Consider the following 18,888-nt stretch of genomic DNA (forward strand, 5'->3'; position numbering starts at 1 on the left):
ATCCAAATGATGCAGATCTATTCATTTAGAATATACTTTGCCAAAATCCTGTCCCTTCTTCCTAGCTTAGGTGACACTTCTGCCTTGGAGCCTCTGTCCAGTCCCCAGCTGGAAAGAGCTACTCCTATTGGGTTCCTGTAGCACTGTGTTTACACATCTATTATTCACATATTGTATATCCTCACAGTCCCTGCCTCAGAGCATTGCAAATATTTGCTGGGTTAGATTTGTTGAATTAAAAATTACAGAAAACATTCTCAATTGAAAATTACCTTGTTTCAAGATATAGCTGTACCGACTAGGTGTATTCCAAATCTGATCAAAATCTGTTTCAAAAGTGGAACAGACATCCTAAAGACAAGCTTAAAATGCTAAACGGTCCAATTGTAACCCATCTCTATTTATAAATCAAGGTTGTATATTTAGATTTAGCACAATGTCTTTGGCATCTCTCTCTTCACTAAAACGTGTCTAGATTCCAAAGCATACCTCTTCTAGAAAGGCTAATATAATATCTTCACTCTCCTTCCCTTAAAATTTTCAGTACCTGCTCTCACTTACTATAGTAATATCAGGGGACCTTCTGTGCCAAAACCCCTCAGCTCTGTCAACGGTGACCCTAAGGATTCTGATCTTTTCTAATCATCGTAGCAGGAAATCTGCCAGCATCATTTAAAACTTACTATAGGCCAAGTCTAATTTGTTTCCTCCTCTAACAAACACATTCACATAGCATATGTGATAGAGGCTTGCTATTTTTAAAGAAACTTATTTTCATTAGTTTAAAAAGGGGTACTGTTGATAGTAATCTGAATTTTGAAACCCATCACTTGAAATGTGTAATTTTTAAAAATCAAATTCTTCTTCTTACCATGTTATTTACCATTTTCAAAACTGCTAATTTCAGCTTTCACTAGCTCGATGCTCTTATCATAGGAAGAGTAGTAATACTTTAAAAGGTACAAAATTGTTTTTCCTTAGTGTCATGGATCCCAATCCCAAAAAGAGGGCCCAAGGCCATGCGACCTGTCAGCCATCCAAACCTGGTTGCACTTTCCTTTTCAGGAACTGTGTTTTGCATGGTTCCAGGAGAGAGGACAGGTCCAGTTTGTGAAATCAAAATTCTGAGCAGGTAGCCTTTAAATGCAGCATTTCTTTTGCAGAATTCTAAATGGCAATTAGGAGCCACTGGTCCGCAGTGGTTCTCAAAGTGTGGTTCCTGGGGCAGCAGTATCCCTAGGAGCTTGAATGAATGTTTTTATCAGGCCCCATCCTAGACCTTCTGAGTCAGAAACTCGGGGGGGGGGGGGCGGGGCTCAGCAAACTGCATTTTAACACACCCTCCAGCTGATTCTGTTGCACGTTAACTTTGAGAACCACTGGTCTACAGTAGTGACTGAAGAGGAGGGATATGCCTATCTATCTCCCAATTCCCAGAGCTCCTGATACCCTACTAATGTGTAGAATCACTGTGGACACGAACCACTGTTCCTGTTGGGAGTAACGGGCTGGAAAAGGTTTAGTGTCTAAGGCAACAGATCTCAAAGAACTCCCAACCAATAGTTCTCCATGGCTTCCTTCGGAGGTCACCAAGCCCTGCACCAATCAGGTGGCAGAATTCCCAGTAAGGAGGGAAGTAAGAGTCCGTTCATTATTCACAAGTATCTAGGGAAGCCTAGAGAGGCCCTGTGTCAGGCTCTAGGATTAGAGTAGTATTACAGTCCCTACCGCCATGGAGCTGACTGTACGTATGCACCGTACAGCTAACTCCTTTCTGCTCTACTCGGGAACTCTCTGCTGCTCCCATCTGGAGACTTCCAGGAAATAAGGTCTGTTAGTTCCCCCACCAAAAGATTACCAATCTAAAACTTGCCTAATACTGCACTTGCTCACTGGTTTTTGCTCACTATTTCTAGTTTTTGTTTCCTTGCCTGAGTTAAAATGGCTAAGAATCACCACATTGGCTGTGCATGACCATATCCTCAATTTCTTGTGATGAGAAGAAGGGCCAGGAAGAGAAACCTGATTACTCCAGGGATATAGTCACATCATGACACCCTACCTCAACCCTATTAGGAAACCAGAGAAGCAAGATAGTAATCAAAACCTCTTTAGCTCCACCCTTCTCCCAATGAGACCCTAAATACCAGCATGTACAGCCCATGGCACAGAGGTAGACATTAAACTTGACAAGCAAAATGAACAACTCAGAAAAGCACTGGAGGCCTGATCTTTTTAACACTTAACTTTCTTAGACATCTCTTGATGAATTCTGAGGCATCCATCCCTTAGTCAGCCAGTGATACTTACTGAACATCATTCTGTGTACCAAGAAATGTGCTAGATGCCAGGCGCACACCACAGCAAACAAGATGGGCTCTTGAGGGCCCACAGTTGAGTGGATTGCCAGATGAATACAAAGTGGCAAGCGCTAGATGCAACGAGAGCAAAAGAACTACAACTAACTTGGGGTAAGCCATGTTGGGGGGCGGGGGCAGACCTGGCATGCAGGTGAATGAGACAGACCAGGCTAGAATCAGGTCGAGAGGGGGTTTGTACTTTATCCAGTTTTGCTTCATTCCTGTCCCTAGGATCCCTTCTACACTACATCCACATATTCAAACAGTAACATCTTGGTCAGTGAGTCATCTTTGGGTCTCCAAGAGGAAATACTGATTTCCACACAATAGCAAGTGATGCTACTGCAGGATTCTAGTGTGGGAATGACTAATGAATGTGCTTACCTAGTACAGGGAGTTTTACAAGATAAAATAGCAGAGACTTAATTCATTTTTAACCAAATGCCCTGGAAGCTTTTTTTTTTTTTTTTTTTTTTTTAATGGAACAAGAGCTTGATTCTGATTCATAGAATTATGCAGGTAAATTTTCTGTTACAGCTTGGAGAAGCTGTTCACTATTTATTTTGTGATGTCACTACGTTGACTAATAGATTAGTATTTTAAAGTCTTTTATGAGATTGTATAAAATACAATTAAAAAAATTTTTTTCCTTAATAAGTTTCCAGTTTTCATAGTCAGCGAAAATATCCAAAACACTTCAAGAACTAACTGTTCTATTTATGGGTATCTGACATGAGAACTCCACCTTAGTGAAAATACGTGCCTCTGAAGACAGCCTTTTGCAGCCACGTGAACATGAATTCCTTTTGGAAACTTAAACAGTGAGTTCTGCCCTACATTTAGTGAAAATATTACCTTGCGGGATTTACTGGGGAAACACATCCCTTAGAAATTCCACATTTAAAAGTTCGTTTCCAAATGCTCACCTGGAACAGCGTGTTTGGCCCTTGCAGCCGGGCGGGGCTCAGTGGAGCAACTGGACTAAGGCTGCTCCAGAAGTGTATGCTGGATAGCAGTGGACTCGGGGTCAGAAGCAATCCATTTGGTGTCTGGGAAAGAAGCACATACACAGTTTTTGATACAGGTATCACCTGACTCCACCTGTGGTCAGTAGTGTGGCCGGGGGCATTAGCCACAAACCAAGAAACAAGCTTCACCATTTTAGGAAAACCTGACAACTTTGTTATTTCTGCAGGGCTGTGCAGCTTAATTTCCTTCAATGCTAATTGTATGAGCAATTTTATAAAGGAAGAAAGTATGGAAACGTTACGTTCCTTAAGCATTCTAGTAGAAAACTCAAGTTCCTAGCAACTTTTGTCCGGGTGCTCTTCAATTTGCTCCTCCTCACGCATTAAACAAGATTTATTGTACAAGTAAATGGGATCCCATGAAAGGGCTTTATTTTTTCTTATCTATATTTTCTTATTTTTCTACAGTGGACATCCATTCCTTTGGCTACACACATACACACACGTTTTTTAAAGGGCCTCCCAAGCTTCACTTTCCCTATCAATCAACAGCCCTTTAATACTTCAGGATCTGCTGCTAAAATACCCTGTAGCAGCTTCATCAAAAGCTCTGAACTGGGTTTTCCAGATTTCACTCCGGATATGGGGTTCATGAGAATTCATCTCCCTGGCAAATGGTTTGGAGGGGGAAAAAAAATCCTTTCTTGTCAGATTGGGTATAAAGCCAGAACTCTGGGTTTCCTGGGAGAGTGCCAAGGATTGCATTTGCTTGCATACACGCAGCAGGAGTCCTGGCCTGCAAGCCAGCCAGAGTGCAGAAGAAACAACACTTACGGCCCCAGCTGGTAAGTCTGCATGGCTTTTATTCTCAGCGGAGCCAAACTCCCTGGCCAGGGTGGTTTTATACCTTTGCTGACTAGAAGGAACCCCTCAGTGGTTTTGTGATGTCAATAAGGTGCTCTGTGTAAGAAGAACGACAGCAAGGGCGTCAGCATTTCAGATTGCATCATGCTAGATGCTGAAGTGTTATTTTTTCCTAGAATTGGCCTTAGCTTCGTTAATTATCCAGAACATTTAGCTTAAATCTAAGTTGAAAGGTCTGCTCTGTTCAGTGGAAAGGAGACAAACATCCAAAGGTTCTCAAACAAGCTGCTGAAAAGACTCAAATTATTTGAGTCTTTGGTTCTACAGCATTTCCTACATATTGAATGACCTATGAGGTTACTAGGATAAATACTTGTTTTGGATAAGTTTCCCATTTGTTCTAATTCAAGGCAATTTCACAAACTTGCCAGGCCATCTGGCCTAACGGTTCAGGCTTAGCGGTTCCGCATGGGCTCTGCCAGGGTTCCCATCTTAGAACCACTACTTACTAGCTAGGTAACCTTTCTGTGCCTCAGTTTCCTAATCTGCAAGATAGGAAGAAAAATGCCTACGTTTTTTACATTACAGGATTGTTAGGAGGAATAAATGATCTATGTAAAGCTCTTAATATGTGCCTGGAGCAAATGCTCAATAAGTGTTCAGGACTGTTATCATTAGTAATTAATTAAAAGTGTACTTGACGAACTGTATTTCACCTCTTCATGGGAGAAATCCTCAACTGTATATGGAAAAGTACTTAATGTTCTGAAACAGACAAACCAACCTAGTCAGCTGGTGCTTTAAGGTTCCTCTCAGTCATGTTAGGGTCAAGTCCACAGCTCAGGTGATCTGAGAACTAGTATTTGCATGTTACTCTGAAGCCAGGTCCCAACCACAGTATGCCACATTAACATTTACTAACCAATGTGTTCAGGGCCTCCTAGTTTACCTACCAATGAAAGTCTCACAGCTCTAAAGAGACAGTGAATCTGCTAAACTACAAAACATAGCTAGCTACCTTTCTCTCATCCATGGCCATAAATATATATCCATTTCTTTTTAATCCTCTGAGCAACATATGAGGTGTAGAATATATTTTCATAGTCTAAAATTCATACCCATGTCTGAATTTGAGATGTTTTGCATATTTGTTTCTAAGGGATACAGGATATACTCAGAATACAGTAGCCTTCTGTTTCTCATGTTAAATACATTTGAAATGTCTTCTATAATACATGCAAATAAATACTGTAAAATGACTTCATTCACTCCTCCCTCTCCCTCCCATCCCTGTTCTGCCTGAAGATCCTGTGGCCGTAGAGAAAAAAACTGGTTGGTTGCTCTTTTAGGGAAAATTCCTATAAAGCCTGGCCTGGCTTATCTCTGGTATCATGTGAGCTTTCACAGCCTCTCTCCACAAGCACCTTGAGTCATGGAGGGTAAGCTGAGCCCGAGGTAGAGGCTAAAGAAAGAAGCCACCAGCAAAACGCATGCTTCCTCTTCCTTCATTGAAGAATGTCTTTCTTAGCAAATGAGCTCTTCTGAATGGCAGGCAGGGACTTACTGATCCTGGCACCTGCCAGGGAAGGGGATGCCCTAGGGCCCAAAGGCAATGGGTGTTCATTTTCAAGGGGAAAGACCCTCCTCTCAGGACCTCGTTTCATCCTCCCCACTCAGTTCTTCTTACACTTAATACTGAGTCTTCTAGAAAGCCCTCATATTTGAGCTAAACCTGGTGAGCGAACAGTGTCCAGACACACCCCTCCTGAGTGCCCTCCTCCTGGATCATGCCCTCTGACCATCAAAATGCCCTCCACCTCCTCAAAGGAGATTCCTGATTTCCCCTCAACCAGACGGCACAAATTCACCACCTTCTTTCCAAATCCAGTGTTTATGACGCATCCATTTCTATCAACAGGAGCACCGTTTATCTACCCACTCGACAAATACTGACCAAGTACATAGTATGTATCAGGCGCCAGAGAAACAATGGTAAAACAAGACACTATCCCTGTACTCAGAGCCCAGTCTACGACCCTGCATCCAGTCACTGAGATGCAAAATGCCTTCCCCTCACCCCTTGCCACACCCTCTGGGCATGGCCTGTGGACCCTTCCTGGAACTGACTCTCCTATTTACCCCCTCATTTCCAGTCTTGCTGCATCCAAGCCCCTATCAACTTAGGTGGCTGGCATTCAGCAACTGCCACCTAAAGCAGCCCAGCTGCCTCTGGTCTCTCCCTTCCAATCTGTTGTGAGCACCGCCACTGAATCAATCCTCTTAAGACACTGTGTTTAGTTTCAGGGGAAAAAAAGAGTACAACCTCCCTGGCCACAATTCTAGGTTCCCCCATAGCCTAGTTTCATGTGAAAGCCCCCCCCCCGCATCCCCCCCCGAGCTTTGGTTGAAGTGTCCTGAGCACCACACAATTCCAACCTACTAGTTCTTCAGCACTCATTCCAGAACTATCCTGACCACTCAGCCCATGGTCCCCTGGGCTAGAGCCATTCCACAAGTGATCTCATCTGCTTCTACAGTTATTAACCATCCCTTAACCACCCCAAACTCTCTCCTTAACTCTAATTGCAGCTGGGTGTTTCCTCCTGAATGTCCTTCAGGCTCCTCAAACTCAACACAGCCCAAACTGGACCTGTAACCTTTCCCCATGAGTTTCTTTCCTTCCGTCAAACTCATACTCAACTTCTGGCTCTCCCCTAGCACCTCCACACCCGTCACCAAGTCCTGTTGGTGGCAGGCCCTATGTCTCTCAGATCCATCGCCTTTCGCCTCATGCCACTGTCACAGCCTTAGGTCCTCATTGTCTTTCACCTGGAATTTTACAGTCATATCCTAACTGCTTCCAGCCTCTCCCCTCCCTAATCCACATCATCAGGATGGTTTCTAAAACAATTCTCACTATGTCACTCAGGCTCCATCTTCCACCACTTCCTTTACCTTTGGAATGTATCCTCCCCTCTTCCTGAACTACTGTTCTGCCCTAATGCACAAGGCTATTGCACATCTTTATGCTTTGGCTCAAGGTGTTCCTCTGCCTACAATGCCCTCTTCACCCCATGTGCCAGATAAACTGCTGCTGATCCTTTAACACCCTGCCCAAGTGTGATCTCCCCTTCCACGAACACCTTTTCAACACCCTTCCCCATCCCCAAGAAAGTTAATACCTTCTCCCTTAGTAGTCCTTTTATACCTAAGAATTCCATTTGTACTGTGTCCGGGATACTATATTAACCAACTTAAGGTAAGTTACGAGTTCCCTCCCAACTAACAGGGATTATCTAATTCACGTTTGCACCCCCAGCTCCAAGCAAAGCCCGTGACACATGACAGGTGCTCCATCTGGGTTTGTTGAATTGAACTACATGTCCTTTCCCCCTTCTGTTCCTAAGGTGCTTCTCTGCACTGTGCATTTGGCTCTTGCCGTGTGCCATCTTGTGCGTGTGTATGCCTTGTCATGGCTAGGTCCTAAGGTCATAAAAACAGGCACTTGTACTTTTGGTGTCCTTCCTGTGATTTGCAAATAATGCTAAATAATTACTTGTTGATAGATTCTAACAGGAATTTTTGTTTCCCTTGACTTATACCTTCAGCAGCTATTAATTTCCCATCAAAACAAGTCTAAATTCCTCAGTGAGTTCCCAGGGCCCTCTATAATTTCACGTTATATATTGCCCTTATTCTTTACCTACTGGACAGCAAGCTTGTAAGCTCATGAGAACAGAAACTGTGTATGTCTTGCTCACCTCTGTATCTCCAGGTGCCTAGCCGATGGTTGGACAGGTTGTAGCAACAAACATCTCTAATCTTAATCTCCCATGGATGCCAACAGAATCCATGACAGTGCCATTTTGTGGTTAAAAAAATCCTCAAAAGGTGACAGTGAACCTCTGGAACCTCCTAGAGTTGTCTGAATTCAAATAAAAACATGGTTTTAAGAACTTCCAAAAAGAAGTAGAGTCACACAGGAGTTTGTATAGCACTGAATGTGCTGATCTGAAGGAAAAGAGGACAAAGAGGAGAATTCCCTATTGGTCCAGGGTAGCTATGGTAAGAGTTAGGGGGGAAAATAGAATAAGGGTAGAACTGGGGAGAAGTCGGGAGAGCCACAAAGGATCTACAGAAAAGACGGGCCCCAGGGTGGAAAGAGGGAGGGCGACGATCACACTTTGTTCATCTTAGGCAATCCAGAGCTGGGAGAAGCAAGAACCTTCAGCTGGAGTGTCAAGTCACCCAAAAGTCTACCAATGACGTCCTCCACTGAACAGAGCTCCTAAAAGGACATTCTTCTTCTGTAGGGCCAGTACGGAGAAAGCTGCAGGCTGAGCTAGGGCAGTGTCATGGAGTGGGATGAAGGGGAAAAAAACCAAACTTACTTCCTTTTGTGATCATGGCAAAAGAGACAGTAAGATGGAAACCACTCCAGAGCTGAGCCAGGATGCAGTCTACCCAATGGCTCCTCACCACACGCATCCATTTTACTCCCCATTCCCACCTTATGATCTGGGCTCAAGGTTGTCACATCCATCAGTAAATGCAGGAAGGAGGTTTTAGCATTTCAGTCCTCAGCAAGCTGTCTCTACTCAGTTAGTGTTCACCCAAAGCCGCTGCTAATGAAACAGCCTGGGGCATGCATGCTCAGACTCTGATGTGAGTTCACGCCCTGGTGCCCGCACATATCTGAGTTCAACATCTTAGACATCACGTGTGAGATGAGCAGAGGTCTTGGCATAAATGGAGGGACGTGCAATGAGCCAACCTCCGATTCTGAACTAACTTTACACTGGTAAGACAGGAGGAGGGAGAGACTAAACAGAAGAGGCAAATGGAAGGAAGAGGGACAGGTGACACCCAGATGCAGAAGATACAGAGAATCAGAAGTTCCAGCTGGCACCATTTGGGCTTCCATGGTGCCTGGCTGGAAACCAGGAGGGTGTCACATCCTGGCTCCTCCCCCAACCCCCATCTCAATTTCTGTAGCTCATGCCATCAGAGATAACATTCTTGTTTTTCTAGCAACAGTCCAATATGACCTGGGTGGCTGAGCTCCAACTGCCTCCCTCCTTGGCACCAGCTGGCTTTTGTATTCTCATTTTTTCAGTTCCTCACAGTTCACGCTGGGGGCGCCTCGTGGTGATCATCGTGTCTGTCTACATTTGTAATCGTTTCTCAAAGACTCCTAAGAGTAATCTCAACTGCATTCTTGATGGGCGTGGCGGTTACGATGTTGGGGGAGTGGCAGAATGCCGATGCTTTTTCATGCCCATCATGTTGTAGCTTGACATTTCGAATCTGAATTTGGGCCTACACGAGGTATGTGGTTTAATAAGGTCCTTGGAGGGCATTGTAACCACATGACCCTAAGCAGGCCGAGACATGCTTAATCCTACCCTTCTTCCTGCCATGCTTCTAGCTGAAACTAACTGGGAATTATTCTTGGAATAAATGAATCAATAATGAATCAATAAAATATAAAATATAAATCATTCTTGGAATAAATACAAGTTCTTGGGAACTTCATTTTCAGGGTATCAAATTATTACAGCACACTTTTGTCTCTTTTAAAGCTAGCCACGAAGAAAGTTGATAGGCGGTCCCCACAGGTAGCCAAATGTTTCTGCGTACACACTGCACACCCCACAGAAAGTGGATTTTCTGCGACAGAAAGTGCTAAGGGAGGAGAGAAGCCAGTGAGCCGCGGGAGTGAGGCGCCACTGCTGCCTGTGAGAGAAACGCCCCACGCTCCCTTGGGTGGAGAGGAGTCCCCCCGAGTTGACCTGGGGGCGAACAGGAGTCTTTCGCTCCCGTCCCTGGGGCGATTTCAGGGAGACGGGCTCACCCCTGCGTGTGAGGCCCAGTGGACTTCAGGAGAACTGCTGAGGGAGCTGGTGCTGTTTCTGACTGTGCACCGGAGGGAGAACCAGGGGCTGGTGGGTTAGTTTCTGGGGCGCCCGGAACAGCTCCTGTTCTCTGAGAATCCAAATCCTACACTGACTCGAGGCCTCCCCGAAATCCTAAAAGACTCAAGGCTGGTCAAGTCGAGATAAAGCCACTTGACTCTCCTGTCTGCTCTCAGAGAACCCACCTGGGGGAACACCCCACCCTTGAGTCCTGCCCTTCCTCTGCTCTCTCTGGTTTCTCCCTCCCTGTCAGCCACAGGCGCTCCAGGTGCAGAGCTGAGCCCGCTAGAAGGTGAGGGGATCTCAAGCCCTGAGACTCCGCCATCTCCCAAGGGCAGCCGTTGACCGCTTTAGCTCTGAATGGCTTCAGACACTACCTAGCCCCCAACGCCACCCCCTCACACCTGACCCAAAGCGCCTCCCTTGGCCCAGGCCGCCCCGCCCCTCTCCTGTCCTAGTCCAGACCCTGCCCGGTGCCTCTCTCCCCTCGGGGAAGCGCCCTCCCATGTCTTGGACTTTGTGGCGCTCGCTCACAGGTCGAGGCCCCGCCCTCACAGCTTGGGAGGATCAGCCCGCGCATCTCCCTAAGGCACAGGTCCTCTGTTAAACATCTGGCTTTCCCGTGCTTCCCCCTCCCTGCTGGTAGGCCATTCTAGTAGATGCCGCCTCCCAGTCCTGAGCTTTGCATCCATTCCTCCACATCCACCCTCTGTCCCTAACTCGTGTCACTGTCCCCCCTCCCCTCGGCCCAGCCACACATCCTCAGTCCCGCTGCCCGGAGCCTCCCTAAATTCACTATGTCCAGGCCCAAAACCACAGGGCTAGCCCGAGCCGCTTTCCTCCGACACGACTACAGGGCTGGCACGTGTTCAGAGATGGTGATACACAGAGAAAGCAGAGGCTGAAATCAGAGTTGGCCTGGGCCTGGCTCTAGGCCTCTCTACACCTCACAGCTGGAAACACAGAGGAGGCCGAGGAGGAGAGCCTCAGATTGCCCCCCCTGGCCCGCTTCTCTAGTTACTTCTCTGAGCGACATCGGAAGCCGCTGTGCCTGAGCCATTTACTCAGCGGTCCTTAGTCACTGGACAGTTTTGCTTGGTTAGGAAATGCCCCACTTAAGAGCACACACGCTCATTCTGTCTGTAACGGAGCCCTTAGCCCTCCCCTCCGCGGCAGCCTGCCGTCACCACCAGCTCACAAGCCGAGCCGACACCAAATCCCTGGGCCACAATCATCTGGGAGAAGCCATGGAGAGGAAAATGCCCAAGAGCTGCTTTCAGCTGCCTGCAGACTCCACGGACGTCTCATGATCAAGGACAAGTGGGCATTTTCCCAGTGCACATGCCGAGAGCATTTTACTTAAAGAGCATGGCTTCTGGAGCGGACTAACTGGGTTCAAGTTCACCTCTGTGGCCTATTAGCTGTGTGACCTTGGATGAGTTACCTTACCTCCGTGCCTCATTTACCTCTGTTGGAAAAATGGGACAACAATAGTATCTCCTTCACGGGCCTGTGATGAAAAATAACTGAGACGGTGCATAGACGGTGTTTAGAACAGTACCTGGCACACATGAGCAGCTCAATTATGCTGCCACTAGTGATGGTGACAGCAAGGACACCTGCAGCGATGGGTATAGAGGCAGGGGACAGAGAGCTCCTACCCACCTCAAGCATGACCCCACCCTGGTGCCACAAAGTCACATGATACTAAAACCTGCCGGTTGTAGCCAGCTCTCTTCCCACGGCCATTATCCCCTTTAATCCTCACAACAATCCATTGCACAGATGTGGAAACTGGCTCAGAGAGCAAGTACCCGCAGTCACGTTTCTACCCAGCAGTGCAGCCAGGGACTGAATCCAGGTCTGTGACCCCAAAGCCAATGCACTTAACCTCTGCCACTGAAACGCATCCAGTTTTCCAGAGGAAGCAGAAGTAGGTTTACCAGTACCTGCTCTGCCTTTGCCCTGCAGCTGCCAGCTGGACACGAGTGAGCATCTGAATACTGTATTTAGAGGAAAAGGCCACCTTCATGTTGGAGTTAATAGCACCGAAGACTTTTCTTGCTCTACGAGTTTGCTTTCCTCTCCCCTGTGCTGTGGACCTGGGCTTTCTCAGACTAGCACTGTTTTTTACTGAAGCATCTCTTTCTCACTGTTTGATGTGGCTCCTGCATTTCTTATTAGAGACTACAGGACAACCCAGCTCCCCACTGACGATTGCAATGGCCGTACTGGTTAGCATCTATTTTCTTATTAACAGAAAACAAATAGCTACTTATCAAGGGCCCCCCAGAGAAGATTCTGCCATAAAATTTTCATAAAGCCCAAGCGCCTTCTGAAACGTCACCGGCCTGCTCAGCTTTCCCTGTTTGGATCTGCTTTGACGGCCAGTGTGCGTATTCCATCTTACGATCGCTTTAGGCCGCTAAAAGCTAGAAACCAATCAAGCATCCCACTGTGGCCAATACCCTAAGCCTTTCTTCTTGTGTATGCTCCCACCTGGGCATGGAAAAGTAATTTCCCTGCACAACGACACAGTGACTTTGCCACAGGGACCCTCGGATTATCCTTTGAAGGGCAGAAGGAAGTTGCTTCGGTTGCTCTTTCCTCCCTTCCGCTAAGCCACTGAGTCTGGGTGCGGCCAGGATGACCGGGACGGCTCTTACCTGGGCGGTGAAGAAGGCTGGGGTGAGGGATCCCGAGGGAAGGGCCGGGCTGTTGAGGGCGATGGAGCCGATATCGGTGCCGGAGAGCACCAGCGGGGGCGCGGAGATTTCCAAGCCTTTGGGTTTTTTGGCCTTTGGGGGAAGAGATGGAGACCTGGTCTTGGAGCCCGATGATAGGTTCAAGGGCTCTAGGGAATCCGAGTCATGGCAGGCGGCCTCCAGGAAGAGGCTTCTGTGTTCGGAGGGGAGGGGCGAGTTAGGGGACAGGGACGGGGACCGAGACGAGGAGGGCGAGGCGGACGAGATGCTAGCGGCGGCGTTTGGCAACATTAAAGAGGAGATCTTGGCGGAGACGGACGAGGCCAGGAAGGCCTCCGACGTGGAGGGCAGGGACACCACGGGCCTGCTGATGTGCTTGTCGGTTTTGTTGGTCACAAACCTGATGACAGTCCTGACTTCTTCCACGGGAGGGCTGTCTTCCGGCTGCTCCTCCAGCTTCTCCGTCTTGATGGCCTTGAGGGACTCGGGTGGGTTCTGTAGGGAGTTGATGGTAAAGGACGAGTACAGGCCCGAGTGGATGTACTCGTTGCGGCTGGCGCTCTTGAGGGTGGACAGGCCGTGTCTGTGGGCCTCGCGGCTCTCGGGGGGTGCCTTGCACTCGCTGTCCTGCAGCAAAAGGCTCTCCCGGCTGATCTCCACCGCGTGAGGGTCCATTTTCAGTATCTCCGGGAAAGAGACGAATTTATACACAAACTTCTGCCCGATCACCTTCTTGATGATGTTCTGTGAACACAAAAGCAGACGTGGAAAAGATGAGTGCATCAGAGAAACTGGTAAGAGGCTCATTCTTGTGGGGGACCTTGCTGGCAGAAGCACCAAAACAGTCCTGATGGCACATCTCAGCTAAGGTGTAACGGAAAGAGGACTAAAGCTGAGGGCAGAAGAATTTGATTTGCATTCCAGTTCTGCTAATTACAAATGGTGTGATCTTCAGCAAACTGATGGTCATTTTTAGTTTCCTCATCTGTGAAGTGAGGATTATTATACCTAAGAATATAATAACAGTTGCCAATTATTAAGCACTTACTATGTCACTGGTATTGTTTATGCATTAGCTCATATAATCTGTACAGCGATCCTAAAAGAAAGGGATGATTCAACTCCCATTTTAAACCTTAGGAAAATAAGCTTAGAGCATTTAAATAACCCACAGAGCCACATGGTAGGTAAGTGGTAGAGGCAGCATTTCCTTTACCATAATATAGTATTGTCTTACCTACCTCTGGGACTTGTGAGAATTCAATGAAATAATAATGGGAAAGCATTCTGTAAGCTGGAAAGCATTATAGAAATGTAAGTTATTATCACCAAAACACCACAGTGTTTTCTTAAATCATGTAGCCATTTTTTTCCTTTTTAATTTTCTGCCAAGAAAGCTGCTGGAGGAAAAAACAAAGTGTCTACTTGGATGTTCACGACATTCATACAGTATTTTAAGTTGCTGGTATCTACTTCCGGCTCTTCAGTTTATGGCTCCCATCCTCAAACATTAGGATGTAAATGAAAACCAATAATCATTGCAAAAGTTTCCACCCCCCTTTGGGAGAACGGACTTCATTTTAAAGGCTGTACTGTTCTTGAGATTTATTAAATCCGAACATTAGCCAAGTCTATCAAATGCTTGCCAGGTCCGAGGTACTCAAGGCAGACAAAGATGGTCTCCCTCAAGCACAGAGAGGTAGCGGCACCATCCTGTGGGAAGAGGACTTCCTTACAAACTGTTCCACTTAAAACCTGGGTATGAATGAGGGTAAAAAAAAAAAAAATCATTTGGGGGAGAAGAGCTTGAAAAGTAGCTCCTGTTGAGCATCTACTCTGTCCTGGGTGTTATGCACAAGTGATCCCATTTGATCTCACATGAACCCAATTGTAGGCTGGAAGGTATCATCCTTATGACATAAGCTCAGAGATGGGAAGTGATGTGCCCAAGAGCCACAAGATCTACTAATTCTAAAGCCTAAGGTTCTTCCCATTTCCACACAAAGTTGGAGGGAGAGAATCAAAGAGCCCCCTTAGTAGAGATGACATTTTAAAATTAGTTCATCTCAAATTTTTAAAAACTGAGATACAATTGACATATAACATTAGTTTCAGGTGTACAGCATAATGATTGACATGTGTATACTGCAAAATGACCACCACAATAAGTCTGGTTCACATCCATCAACACACACACAAATTTTTTTTTCCCTTGTGATGAGAACTTTCAAGATCTACCCTCTTAGCAACTTTCAAATATATGAGAGGAAATTTAATTAAATTTTGATGTTCATCTTGTGATCAGTTTGGTGTATAAATACATTATGCTTTTGCCTTCCCTCTTGTTACATTACAGCCTGCTAACTTGCCTTTGTCCTCCTTAAATGCACCCTCAAATCCCAGAAGTGAATTTATCTAGCAGTCAGGAGGGATGGGCATAATTACCAAGCCACTGAGATTTTCAAGGAAGAATTCTTCAGGGCAGGCATCTAAGGGAGGGACACACAAGGTCCCCAGGCAGCACCAGAAAACCCAATAACGCAAATCCTGGCGAAACTATGCTCAGCACCAGCACACAGGAGGTTCAAACCTGAGTACGTGAGATTGAAAGCTGAACAGTTCCAGTGCATGGCATCCTGGCCTGCAATTTAACCCACCAAATCCCATTTACTCCATCTGACCTCATTTTCACACTCGACACTAGCAAAACTGAAAACCACTTAGAGAAACTTCAGAGAGATCTAGTAAACTTAAGAATTCCACCTGGGCCTAATTGGCATCATCTCTGCACGTGACACACCAAGCCTGGGTAGACAACGCGCCTGGGAGAAATCAGCTCCCAAAAGGAAAGGGTTAAATAAGGGTGTTATTGGTGCCACCTGACCCATAAAAAGAAAGCATGCTTGCCTGGTGTGTTCCTCTGCTAAAATTCTAAGGTATTTTTGTTTCCCACTCATAATATTCTTCTCCCTGGAGGAAAACTTCATTTTATTCTCAGCCAGTGTGAATACTCATCTAAACTGAGTGAATCATTAAAGCCTAAATAATTACACAGAAGAAAAGAGAAACTGTATGGGCTGAATCCTTTCTTCTGCCAGGTCTTGGAAATTTTTTTTTTTTTTCTTAACAGAACCAACCTTTAATTTTATTATGGGTATTCAGAACATAATGTCTGAGCAGGGATTACATTCACAAGCAAACCAAGAAGTCATTTGGGGCTGTGATAAAAATGCTAAAAGTGGTTGGAAATTGAAAGGCAATCTCAAATAGAGAGCTGGGCCTCAACGTGTTAAAAAGAACATAAGGGGGCTTCCCTGGTGGCGCAGTGGTTGAGAATCTGCCTGCCAATGCAGGGGACACGGGTTCGAGCCCTGGTCTGGGAGGATCCCACATGCCGCGGAGCAACTAGGCCCGTGAGCCACAATTACTGAGCCTGCGCGTCTGGAGCCTGTGCTCCGCAACAAGAGAGGCCGCGATAATGAGAGGCCAGCGCACCGCGATGAAGAGTGGTCCCCACTTGCCTCAACTAGAGAAAGCCCTCGCACAGAAACGAAGACCCAACACAGCCATAAATAAATAAATAAATAAAAATTAAACTTTAAAAAGAAGAGAACATAAGGAACAACCCACACGACTATCAACTGAGAAATAAACAAAATAGGGGACGGTCGTACAATAGAATATCATCCAGCCATAGACGGGAACAAAGCACTGGCACAGCTACAACATGGACACACCTTGAATGTGTTCAGCTAAGTGAAAGAAGCCAGACACAAAAGGCCACATATTGTATGATGGACTCTATTTATATAAAATATCCAGAAGAGACAAATCTATAGAGACAGAAAGTAGATGAGTCATCTCCTAGGGGATGACTAGGTGGGATGGGGGAATTGAGGGGTGACAGCTGAAAGGTAAGACATTTGGGGGGGTGGTAGTGAAAATGCTCTAAAATTGATTGTGATGATGGATGTACAACTCTATAAAGACACTCAAAGCCATTGACTTGTATGCCTTAAATGGGTGAATTAGCTGGTATGTGAATTATGCTTCAGTAAAGCTGTTATTTAGACAGAGAATGTGAGGAATCCTTTTTCCCCCAGCTTTACTGAGATATAACTGACATATAACATTGTGTAAGTTTAAGGTGTACAGTGTGATGATTTGATGCACGTATAGATCACTAAATATTTACCACGATAAGGTTAGTTACCACATCCCTCACCCACGTAATTACTATTTTGTTGTTGTTGTGAGAAGATTTAAGGTCTACTCTCTCTGCAACTTTCATGTATATATTACAGTATTAACTCTAGCCACCACGCTGTACATTAGATCCCCCAAATTTACTCATCTCACTGCTAGAAATTGGTACCCTATGACCAACATCTCCCTGGTTCCCCACCTCAGCCCCTGGTAACCATCAATCTACTCTGTGAGTTTCTATGAGTTCAGCTTTTGTGGATTCCACATGAGTGAGATCATACAGTATTTGTTTTTCTCTGACTGACTTATTTCACTTAGCATAATGCCCTCAAGGTCCATCCAGAACATAAGGAATTTTAAGAATTTTGGCATGCTTAAAGGGAAGATGGTGGGAACTTTTGATGGCTGGATGGCAACTGCCATAACATGCTAACCCCCACTCTGAACAGAGAACAGAAGACACTGCACAGGGCCCTGAACTCAGCTGAAGCAGTAAGGGCCCTTCAGTAGCTGCTGCCTTCATGAGGAGAGCTGCTTGGACACCAAGAGAGTTTTTTTAGGGAAAGGCTACACGGTGACAGGGATGGAGACAACTGAAGGAGCTGAAGACCGAAAGGAGAAACAAACAGCTTTTGGAAAGAACCAGGGTGGGTCTTGCTTCTCTAGAAACCAACAGGAAAGATGGATTAGATGTGGCTACCTGGACAATTTGAAACCTCTGCAAAGATGGAAGGCTGGGAAGGGCTGGGAGGAGAGGGGAGGGTGGGGTGCAGGAAGGAGGTCAGAGTGTGCAGGCCAGCTGTTTGGGAGCCCAACTCCACACCGGGGATATCTGCTCACATGAGGGGAGCCAGTGAGGAAAGACCCCCACCAGGATGCCCAAGGCCAGAGACGTAGGTGGGTAGGTGGACTCAGAGGAGGTGTGTGCCTGGCAGCTGAACTGACAGCCCCTTCGTACCCGACTTCCAGGGCAGACCCCAGGAGCGTACTGGGGGCATGTGTGTTTGCAGATCTCTCTGTAGCCTCCAAAGGAAGGTTTCCTTGCAAGAGTTTGGCTTATGAGGGGCTTGCTGAGAAAACGCACAGTACAGGGGAATAACATCAGGTAGTATTTGCTGACTATTATCTATCAGGCTGTGTACTAAGAACTTGACCACCTTCAAGTCATTTAATCCTCTGAAAGATTGGAACTGTTATTACCCCCATTTTAGAGATGGGCAAACTGAGGCTCAGAGAGTATAAATCACCCCCAATCACGAGTGTGTACTTGGGCAGTCTGACTCCAAACACTTGGCCACAACGGAAGGTGACACAAGTCTCGGGCTGACACAGCCCAGGACACGAGAGCACTTGGGGATGGGCTCTTATTATGAAAAGTGACAAGGATATTTAGAAGAAGCCTGGTTTTTCCACCCCTTCCTCCCAGACTCACACGTATTTGTTGTTTATGGTTGCCTGGTAACCTGACAAATGCTGTCTGTGTCCAGTTGGGCCGAGTGACTCTCAAGCACGGTTTCAGGGCAACAGTTGCACACATCTTCCCTCCACATGTAGAGGACCAGCCTCTGTTCGTAATTTCCCATCAAATGTGTATTCACAACCAGGGTGGACTTCTGACCCAGCATTCCGTGTGAGGTTACAGGCGGCAAGGACGGGACCAACTTCAGCGAGGGGAAAAGCAACATCCACCCAACGCACCCCAAGCGGCAGTTCCAGCAGAAGTGGAAGCTCAGGTCCCCAAACCACTCCCTCCATTACCACTGCCCAGTGGGTGTTTTAAGACTGCTGGAGCCTACAGGGCAAGCAGTCCATCTGGGGCAGGACTGTGGCCGCCTTGTGCAAAGGAACCCTTCCTGACGCACCAGCTACC

The 18,888-nt window shown here is 46.4% G+C and overlaps 1 protein-coding gene across 1 annotated transcript in view; it reads right to left on the reverse strand.

The window, feature by feature from the left end:
- ELK3 (ETS transcription factor ELK3) overlaps nt 1–18,888 on the reverse strand; it is a 68,462-nt gene that overhangs the window by 5,145 nt on the left and 44,429 nt on the right. The window contains exons 3-4 of the mRNA XM_061205293.1: nt 12,774–13,556; nt 3,287–3,409 (exon numbers count right to left, since the gene is read on the reverse strand). Of these exons, the coding sequence (XP_061061276.1) occupies nt 3,287–3,409; nt 12,774–13,556 (906 nt within the window). The remainder of the gene's footprint in view (nt 1–3,286; nt 3,410–12,773; nt 13,557–18,888) is intronic.

The sequence above is a fragment of the Eubalaena glacialis genome, chromosome 11 (assembly GCF_028564815.1).
Source record: "Eubalaena glacialis isolate mEubGla1 chromosome 11, mEubGla1.1.hap2.+ XY, whole genome shotgun sequence".
NCBI lineage: Eukaryota > Metazoa > Chordata > Mammalia > Artiodactyla > Balaenidae > Eubalaena > Eubalaena glacialis.